Source organism: Gambusia affinis, linkage group LG07, assembly GCF_019740435.1.
Source record: "Gambusia affinis linkage group LG07, SWU_Gaff_1.0, whole genome shotgun sequence".
NCBI classification, from domain to species: domain Eukaryota; kingdom Metazoa; phylum Chordata; class Actinopteri; order Cyprinodontiformes; family Poeciliidae; genus Gambusia; species Gambusia affinis.
The window spans coordinates 26,262,369-26,273,370 of record NC_057874.1 but is presented as its reverse complement, the minus strand read 5'-3'; the positions used below and the strand labels follow the sequence as shown (position 1 = coordinate 26,273,370).

The 11,002-nt window shown below is 38.8% G+C and overlaps 1 protein-coding gene across 1 annotated transcript; it reads left to right on the top strand.

Annotated features, from left to right (window-relative positions):
- The first annotated feature begins 4,974 nt into the window (after positions 1–4,974).
- Positions 4,975–9,479, top strand: LOC122833489 (potassium voltage-gated channel subfamily A member 10). The gene is made up of 2 exons (XM_044121085.1): positions 4,975–5,084; positions 5,989–9,479. Exon 2 carries the CDS (start codon positions 6,146–6,148, stop codon positions 7,823–7,825), a length of 1,680 nt encoding a protein of 559 aa, XP_043977020.1. The 5' UTR covers positions 4,975–5,084; positions 5,989–6,145; the 3' UTR covers positions 7,826–9,479.
- The last annotated feature ends 1,523 nt before the right edge of the window (positions 9,480–11,002 follow it).

The window sequence follows — 11,002 nt, the reverse complement described above, 5'->3', positions numbered from 1 at the left end:
TCTCCTTCTTGTGGGATGTGGCCCCATCTAGGATAACAGAACTCCTCAGATAATCTCTAAAGCTTTCCTCCAGTGGAAAGAAGCTAACTTTGGCCCCTCAGTGACATAAGATAAGACTTATTGGTGAACCTCACTAAATCAGGAAGACCAGGGCATGTTTCTTTAGGTGCCAGATTCAGCCTAAAAATCAGGAAGCCTCCTACACTAAATGTAAGTGACAACTGGACACTGATTAGCTGTTACTATATTTGAACAAGCTTCAATTTTTATTTTCAGAAAACATGCACTTATTTGATATGTTTTTTGTTTCATTTTTAAATTTTACTGCTATATCCATGCATTTGTTATCATGGGGTAATTCACCTACATGTGGTTAATGTTTTATTTGTGCTCCTACACAGTTGTTAGGTTTTCCTTTTGCTTTTGTGCTATAGCACGTCAATAAATTTGCTAGAACTCCTGAAATTAAGTGCAACTTGTTTTTATATTTATTTATTATTTATTTTCCCAAATATATAGTAAATGTCTAACAAGCCAACTAGACATCTTGATGGGAAAGTTGTGACCAGCCCTCTCGTTGCTATGACACTTCCTGTAAAGATGCAGTGAAGTCATAGGAGTAAAGTCCAGCGCACTTTACACACGATGTTAGGTAACACACTGTTACTGAGCCCACGACGCTGCCAGAGAGAAAACATGTTTTTTTTATGATCCCACCTTGTCACGTTAAATTGAAGATTGCGTTTCTCTGTTAAGGTATTATGCCCGATACTAAGGAGGAAAGAGAAAAAGAGAGGGTAATTTGCAAACTTTAGACTGTGAATTAAGTTTGCAGATGGCTTATATCCTGTAACTGTGTTGTTTTAGTTTATAGACTTTGAGTTTTTTGTGCTCTGTTTTAGATAATTTATTGATTTTATTCAAGAAACTGTTGTCATCATTCAATGGCAGCTTTTATGCTTAATATAACATTATAAGAACATATTCTTCTCTTGTTTTGCAAACATTATTACAATGCAACACATTTTATTGTTGTTTATAAAAAGAGAGCACTGCAATCACAAAGTGACCTGCTTGAACCCATGAAGCAGTCAAAATATTTCTGATTTTCTAAATCTTTCTCTCTGTTTTACTTTTTTAGCTCAAACTTTTGATATTGAATAGAAATGTTAATATTGCATAGTTGCACATAGTTTTGTTTCTACTTTACCCCTCTGGCTAAAGAAGAACCACATATTTCCTATACATTAATGTGAAACCTAAAGATCCTAACCCAGTCTTCTTTAAAGCACTTCCTGGCCTCAAATCCACAGACAGCTAAATCATAGATAGTATTGTTGTTACTCTTAGAAGATTCAAATTAAGGTGAGTATTTTGCTTTATTAACACTTAAGTGGTGTGGGTTAGTTTTAATACCAAAGTTCTTACGCCCTAGTATTTTCCTGACCCATGCTACGTAATTTGCAATGAAGAGAACCACTGGAGTGATATATAGGATTACTAGACTGGAATAACCAGTTGCTTTTACAGCAGCTATAAGATTACGAGTCTGGAATATCTAATCCGTGCTACCTTACGTGCACTTTGAAATCCTGTCATCCTTAATAGATGAGCGTATGGGCTTTTGAGATTGAATTACCCAGATCATGTACACAAGATGAGCTGTTCAGACAGTTGTAGACCAGTTAGCCTCTGTATATGACGCAAATGCTCTACCACTGTGCCGCATGACAAAATCTGAAAAGTGGGGTGCACAGTGGTGCAGATGGTAGCACTGTTGTCTTGCAATGAGAAGGTCCTGGATTTGAATCTCAGCCTGGGGTCTCCCTTCATGGAGTTTGCATGTTCTCCATGTACATTTGTAGCTTCTCTCCAGCTTCTCTCCTCCCACGGTCCAAAACCATGACTTATTCAGTATCTCTAAATTCTCATTAGGTGTGAGTGTATGGCTATTTGTTTTGTCTGTCTCTGTTTTCCCCTGAAATCAATGGATGACTTGTCCAGGGTGTACCTCACCTCTCACCTTGCTTAGATCACATTATAATTTCTGATCAAAGTCACAGAAAACAGTGCCAGAGTTGGCACTTCCTGATTGGGGCTCCCCTGGTTTCTGCAGGTCAAGCCTTCCACAGCTTAAAGACACAAAGGACTTTAGATGTTCCAAATACTTGCATGACTTCAGTAAGAAAAAAAGCAAAAGTAACACAGACACACCTACACGACAAAAGGATCTACTGACATTCTGTTGCCAACAAACAGAAACCCTGATGTCATAATATTATCACAATATCATAAGATGGGACTCTTTCTAAGTGTATTATATCACAAACTGTAAGCAAAAGAGTCATATTCTGCATAAATGTGTAATTTTGTAAATGTGAATAAAGATGGGGGACCTCTGACAGAAAAAGATACCTGGATGAGTATCTAAACCTGACTAAATTTTTGTCTGATGACTACCAGACAAAAATACTACTTACAAACAAAAAAAATAACCATTAAAAAGACTAAAATAATGGAAATCCATCCAAGTGATGCACCTGTGAGGATTTATTTCTGAGTTCTGCAAAGTCTTAAAGAGCTTTTTTGTACACTTCAATGTACTTCAACTGATCTTTTCTCACCATATTTTCTTCGTATTTTCACCCTTCACGTGAAGTTGTGTTGGAAAAGTTTTGAATGGAGCAATATATGAATATGAGGAGAAAAATGATAATTTCTTGTTTACTTTACATTTTTTTCAAATTTAAGAAACTATTTTATGTTGTTCATTAGCTCCAGTTACAGGGCATGCCTTGCTTCAGTCATTTAATATCTTTGTTTTCTCTGTAGACTGAAAGCTGAGCTTTTCCACTCTAAAGCAATTAAAAAAATGTGTTCAATAAATCATGTGTTTGCTTTGCAATAGAATACTAGGAAGAAAATACTACCTTAAACACAAAATTTCAAAACAGATGAGACAATCAATATAAACAGAAGATAAATTTTAGCTTAAAATAATTTTGAAAGGTGTTTCTTATCATTCTTATGTATTGAAAGAACAAAATTGTTTTTAATTAACCAACAAAATTACATCAGTATAGTTTCTCTTCCATTCCAAAAATATCTCGAGTTTTTTTATTTTTCTCTTTGATGTTAAAGTTAGAATTTTCCTCTTCTGGCCAGAGGTCACCGTTTGTACCAGGAGCGGCTCAAAGTCGAACATCTGCGAAGGTGTGCTGAAGGTGTTTCTACCGATGCAGCACCAGTGTAGTTCACAAATAAGCCTGCTGATGGAGAATTGCTTTGTCAACACAGATTGTTTGTCGGTAAGGTGATAGTGTCATCAGGAAGGGCGGAGGAATGGATGATAGATGGAGGGCTATATGGAAGGGTGGAGGGAGGGGCGTAAATCGCTCTGGTACACCATCAGTTCCCCTGAAAAGAGTAACAATGCGGTAACTGCAGTCTACATCATCTTGGAGTTCATATCTCATCTCTAGAGCTCCCCTTTCTCACTTTTACTGTCACAAATCATTTTGCAGTGGAGGGGATTGATTATTTACTTTTGCTGTGACTCGTGCAGTCTGTGATCCCACCCCCATGATGTCCGTCTTCCTGCCTCTGTCTTTGGGTGTAGCAAATTCGATAATGAAGTGTTTAGTGGCAGGTCATGCCTCGACAGGCTTTGTTCTCAATGTCATGCCGGGCAATGAAGGAGCTTATGAAAAGGCCTATACATGTAAAGAATATCGAGTCAGCAATTACTGCTTGTCTGAGCAGATGCAGATCCCCATGTCTTTTCATATGCATAGGCTTTTTGTGGTTCAGTTGCTTTAGCACAAAGTTGAAATTTAAATTCATGGATGCATGATGTTACCATGACGACACATAATGAGGTGATAGTGTATGGTGATGAATGGGGACACAGCAGAGACTGTCAAGTTTTCTGTGACCTTGAAGCTGCGTGTCTGCAGTGGTGCTGCTCATACCGCAGTGTTAGAGGGGACCAGCAGACAGCCAGCTGCAGGCTGCAGCAGGATGACAGCCATAGGCAGAGAGAGGATATCTAGCCTTAGAGCAGCAGTATTCAATCAGGAAACACAACACTCAACCTGTCTTACCAACTTGGTCACCCTTCCAAAAAAGTTTTAGGAAAACTTTACTTAAAAGTTTCAATCCTTAGAAAAACTTTATATGAAAAAATACAAATATCAGCAGTCTAAATAATGGATTTAATTTTTTAATGGTTGAAGAGACCTTCCTCACCCTCTGAGGATAAGAGCTTAAAATCTGTGCAATTTAGTTTAACTCTTGACTTTGTTCGCTTTTTAAACAAATGTGTGCTTGAAAAATCATTCCTGAACACTTTGCAACTTTGACTAAAAGTATGTACAGATTTTATATATGAAACTGGACCTTGCACTTGTTTACAAAAATGAAGGATTTGTGTATAAGGATTAGAATAAAATACAGAAACAAATCAGATGTCAGATGAAATAAGAGTTTGTGCCAAATCAGGATAGAAGAAAAACAGTCTGAAGTCCCAAGGCAAACAGATGTTGTTGCAGATATTGACAAGTAGTGTAAAAAAGGACAAAAATAGTTCAATCCTGAAGGTCAGGATTTATCGGATGATCCTGCAAGTGGATGCTTAGTCTGCAGAAAAATGGCAAGTGAGTGGAACCCACACTCCCTTCCCCTCATCAAACAGCGATTGGCTCCTGCACAGTAAATCTCCTATCACAGAGCTTACCTATAATGTCCCTACTGACGGAGGAGGGAGCTTCCAGAACAAAGCCAGGTGACCCCCACATTTAGTGTACAGTCAGATACCTTTGTAGGTGTTTTACTGTTTATCTGTGTTTGTGTGTGTTTGTGAGAGAGTGAGAAAGCAGTTGTGTACGTTTGTGAGTTTGTGAGGGTGTATTCAGCTTCTCTGGTTTCGCTTATGGTGTAAAATTACTCAGTGAGAGCTTTAATACAGCTAGAGACACTCTTGATTGGAAGTTTGGATGAGGGAGTGTGAGGGAAGTGGGGAACAGAGCGGAGCCGGCAGGCGGGACACAGAGGGCACGGAAACTTCTGCAAAACCAGGGACATGGGTGAGTCCTCACTGTATGCATGTTGTGCCTCTTTGACAGTCAGGTCTGATGTTTATGTCTCCTTACAGTGATAACTGTTTTTGTAAATGTCGGGCTAGTGACAGATAATAACCTATCTGTGAATTGAAAGTTTTTTCTACATTCAGAAAAGTGTCTCTAATCAAAGGATGTTGATTCTTACTTCTTACATCTTGGTGATGTCCTTTGTCTTCTCTCTTGGGCTCGTTCACCCTTTGTCACTAACATGGGACACTTAGCTCACATAATTATGTATCTATCATCTATAATTTCTTTATATAAGATTTAACTCTATACCCTTAATTGTCATGCTATCTGCTAAGCTGAGAATGGAATCCGGGTCATGTGAATCTCCTTGAGTCTTGAAGGGCCCTCAGTGTCAAGTGAATTTCAGCCTTATGGTGTACGTTACAATTTAGTTACCTGTTCAAACCTGGCTAAAGGAATGATAAACAGATACAACAGCTGTAAAAGTGACAAACTACTTTGAACTCAAGAAGATTTCTGATAGACATTGGAAATTAGGATTAAAAAATATTGAGGTTAAAATATAAAGGAAAATTAAATTTTTTATTAGTTTATGGCATCAGTCATATATGGAGAATCAGTTGTTTTGCCAGAGGAAACAGTTTTGCTACACATTATCAGCAATAATGCCCCATATGCTGCATGTAAGCACTTTCACGTCTGATCTTGCAGTGTGAGTTTTTGTTTAGGTCACTGGAAAGAAATTGAAGAGGAAAAATAACTGCACTTGCAGAGTGTCAGATAGCAGGTTCTTTGCTGATGCAAACAGGAGCCGACACAAAATCTCCTTATCAACAAAACTAGATTGCAGCACTTAAGAAGAATTTAATACATCTCTTTTTATCACACTATTTTACAGATTAACCAAAGGCCTGAATCCAAATTTAGTGTCCAGCAGCCTGAATGGTAACCAGGAGGAGAGAAGCTCTGGCGCTATCTTCAGCGTGGCACTGGTTGAGGTTCATTCTCTGTCTCCGGAACCAGATTGACCATCATAGCTTGCATCAAAGCAGGCAATGGAGGTGCCGCTTGTTAATTTTGAAAACATGGACGATGTTGGTATCAACCTAGGTGACCCAAGTGACTCGGGTTATCCGACCTCACCCAACTCAGAGGCTCCTGATCAGAACTTGCTGGCCCACCGGCTGGCTTCTCCTCCTCAGTCACCACGCAGAGGACGGCGACAGCGTCAGTCTGGACAGGAAGGGTTGTCCCCTTCCACTCCTCCAACTCTTACCTCCAAGGCAAACTCCAGTAGTGGCAGTCTAATCTCCAGTCTGAAGCTCCTGGCAAACAGTGAGTCTCCCACTGACAGTGTCTTCAGTAAGATGCTGAAGGATTATTATGAGAATGAAGATCTGTTCGAAAAGCACTGCCTGGAGGAGAAAGATGAGAAAGTCGTCATAAATATTTCTGGCTTGATGTTTGAAACCCAACTTAGTACCCTGAGTAAGTTTCCAGAGACACTGTTGGGTGATCCCATGAAGCGGTTACAATACTTTGACCCAATGAAGAATGAGTATTTTTTTGACAGAAATCGTCCATCATTTGATGGGATTCTCTACTATTACCAGTCAGGAGGGAGACTCCGCAGACCAGCCAATGTTCCCTTAGACATTTTTGCTAATGAAATTGTTTTCTATGAGTTGGGCCATGAAGCAATGGAGCAGTTTCGTGAAGATGAAGGGTTTATTAAAGAACCTGAAGTCCTTTTACCAACCAATGAACTGCAGAGGCAGTTCTGGCTCCTCTTCGAATACCCTGAGAGCTCCAGTGCGGCCAAATCTGTGGCTCTGGTCTCTGTCTTTGTCATTGTCATTTCCATCTTTATTTTCTGTCTGGAGACTCTTCCAGTGTTCAGGGACGACAGCGATTTTCCTCCAGGTTTCATCCAAATGATCAACGGAACTGCCTCTTACCCTGCCCCAAAAACTGTGTGGACATATCTCACGGACCCATTTTTCATTGTGGAGACTATTTGCATTATATGGTTCTGCTTTGAGCTTGGTGTCCGTTTTGTGGTTTGCCCCAGCAAGAGTGAATTCTTTAATAACATCATGAATATTATTGACATTGTGTCTATAATTCCTTATTTTGTCACCCTGGGAACCGAGCTGGCCACAAAGCCGGACGAAGATTTGAATGCAGGTCAGACCATGTCCTTGGCAATTCTAAGAATCATTCGACTTGTGAGAGTCTTCAGAATTTTTAAGCTCTCCCGCCACTCCAAAGGTCTTCAGATTTTGGGTCAAACCCTAAAAGCCAGCATGAGGGAACTGGGGCTGCTAATCTTCTTCCTCTTCATTGGAGTCATCCTTTTTTCCAGTGCCATCTACTTTGCAGAAGTGGATGAGCCCCAGACGCAGTTTGTTAGCATCCCTGATGGCTTCTGGTGGGCTGTAGTATCCATGACCACTGTTGGTTATGGGGACATGTGCCCAATTACAGTGGGAGGCAAAATGGTTGGCACCCTTTGTGCCATTGCTGGTGTCCTGACCATTGCCCTGCCAGTCCCTGTCATTGTCTCCAACTTCAACTATTTCTATCACCGTGAGACAGAGCAAGAAGAGAAACAAGTGTTGGATGCAGCTGCAGAAGCTGCCCAGAAAATGTCAGCTGCTAACAAGTATGGAAGTACCCTTTCTCTCAACAAGACTAATGGCACATGGCAAAATGAGAAAAATGGCATGCACTGAGAAAGATAAGTCGTTTTTATTAATGTCAGAGGAAGATAGACATAAAAAACACAAGCATATGTGTTAGTGAGACAAAAGTGGTTTATTCACTCATCTTTTGTACTGCAAATAATTACAGTATTATTAGGCACCATGTGGTGAGACAACCAGTACACAAACTGTCTGTCTGCATGAAGATGTGTCAAAGTGCAATTAACATAACTCAGAAACTACTGTTTCAGTAACTCACAGAATACACAGTGCAGCAAGAAAGGACTTCTACAACAGCCCAACATTTCACCTAAAAATTGGCTTGCTTAGACAGAAATAGTGTATATTTGTCCATCAGATGAAAACAAATGAAGTAATCTGAGCTCACCCAGTTCATTGTTAGTCTACACTTTGTCATACTCAGCAAACTCAAGATTGGTATTTTCAACATGTTCAAGGGCAGCCAAGTGTTGGAGGTGTAACATAAGACATTGGCATACACATTGTCTTCTCAGCAGGTCTATAGGTGCAAATGTACAGCCTGCAGCACCTTTCCATGTAACACTATCTGTGTGATAAATAGCTGGCACAGTAGCATGTCTGCTATTAATCTTATAGTTAGCCTGCAAACTTAAATATAAACTTGCTTAATCTTCACCATACATGCAAAAGGTTTGCATGCAGCAGTTTTAGTGATCAAAAAGGCAGGTTGCTTTTTTTTTTCCACCGGTTTTATTATTAGAATTTGGCACCAAGCCCAAATGAACATGGTTTTGACTGTAAATGAAAGATGTCAACACTTGTTGTTCTAAAGTGAACTTACCCTTTAAAACTGAATCACTTATTTGCACTGAAAATGTTTTTCTATGTATGTCTTAAGCCCTTTAGGAGCTTCACATCATCCATTGTTGGCAGGGAAAATGTGTTTAAGTGTGCAGAAATGTGAAATCATATATATATATATAGACTAGGTTAGGGCAAAACAAAGTTTTTTTAAGTATTTTTTCATCTGCCTTGTTATCTCTTACTTCAATGCATGGCATAGTGGCTGAGGCTTAATCCCCATTATCATATCTGAACCTTTGATACATACACACACACACACATGCCCACGCGCACACACACACACATATATATATATAGACTGAATTTATTATATTTTTTTAAAACTTATAATAAGAAACAATTTATTTGACATGAGATTGAGAGACATACAACAATAATGAGCTAACTGGGTTTGTGATAACATATGACTTGTAATTTCTATAAGAAAAACATGAATTGGAACCATTTATGCATGACACATTTCTGTCACTGAAAACTTAATGTATGCGAGTGTCTTGTTCATATAAATATTGCTTGTACTAAAATGTCAGTGAATTTAATTGTAACTCAGTCAATTCCTTTATAATCCAAAAAAATGCTTTATGGTGATAATGTGTGGGTCTAAAGGAACATTGCGTTCTTCATCCATTGAAAAAGCTGTACCTGCTAGGAAAATATAATCCAATAAGGTGACATGAGTAGGTCACTTCAGTAATTAGCACTTTACTATGTTACGAAGCACTGAATATGTTAAACTGTTACTGTATGTGTCAACGTTGTACAGTATACAGTGTCATAATTTGCTATGTTTTATTTATCCAGCAAAGAGTGCCTTTCATTAAACATGTACCCAAACTGCATCATGCTTCCCTCTGTTGATTTTAAAATAATTTATTCTGGGATAAAATGTGCACAGGTCTAAGCAGATTTATGAGTTTGAGCTTCAATTTTCATTATGTTTATTTATAAAAGTGATGAATAAAAGTGTGTCGGTTTTTTGGCTTCAGGGCTGAACTCTCATTAACGCCTCATGTTGGCTTGTTATTAACACCTTCTCACTGGCTGTTCGCATTGCTGATATCATGATAAAAATAATTGTGTGATGCTTGTCATATGACAACATAGAATAAAATCATGTTTTTTGTGTGGGTTTTTTTCTGTATTGATATAAATAGGTGGTGTCAACAGCAAGCTGGAGGAGCAGATGTTTGTTTGAGGTCTAACAGGCCTGTTAGCTAATGAAGAAAAAAAGAGCCTGGCTAAAAATGGGTGAGATGATAAAAAAATGACTTCAAATTGATACAGATGAAAACTGACAGTCTCTATAATATTTATTACTAATTTTGAAAAAGAAACCTAATTAGATCACATGTTCTGTTGGCTGTACTCTGTTCTAAACCGGGAAATTACAGTGTTGTGTGGGAAACAATGTCTTTGACTGGGATCACTTCAGAAGAAAAGCACCAAGTTAAATATGTAGTGCAAATTAATATTTCATTACATGATCTATCTTGCCCTCTGAGGCAAGACGTAGAATGTTTTACTTGCTGTTTGTTACATGCCTTCATATATTAACAAAACATTCCTAGTCAGTTTCTCTAAACTGTACCAAATTTATGTTGCTCTTCTTGATTTTGTTTATCTGAGCCAATTTCTGCCTTAAAGGTTTTTGTTTTTCTGTTTGTCATGCTGTGTTTTTGAGTCTTTTATACTTGACAACTCATCACTCAGGTCAGCATGTCACTCTTCTGATTTCCGATCGCTCATTGATGTCCCACGGATACCCTCTGTTATCATTTTAGCATTTAAAAAGACAGATGGTTCAGGCAAGGTTGAAGCTAAAGTGAGGCTGCATTTATAATTCATGAGAAGTTCCATGAAGATATCAAATCCAGCCCGCCTTTGATAGAAATTCACCCCAAGAAAGTGATTCAAAGACCAACCGGTCCAGTCTCTGTGACACACCAGTGTAGTGCAAACCTTAGTAGAACTAAAAATATCTTTGTAGCATGAGTGCTCTTTACTTCTGGCTCTCCAAGCTGGTGACAAGCTGCGTCCCTAAGCTCTAAATGAAACAATGGACGAGTCTCACGCAAAAGCTCAGACAGTGAGTCTCATATCAGAGGATTGGGTTACTGTACTGTCAGCAGACACCTTAATTCAATTCTCAGAGCTGCACAGACAGCAGCCTGTGCTCAGTAGTTTGCTGCTTCCAGAGAGTAAAGTCACCTGGAACTCAGCAGATTCAAATCAAATCGCTTAAAGTTCTTCAGTTCCTTTGAAAAACTGCAACTCGTCTGGATTTAAAGCAAAGTGCACAGATATGAGGATGCTTTGGAGAAAAGTGTGCAACACCGAGTAATATAGCTATTGATTGTAGCT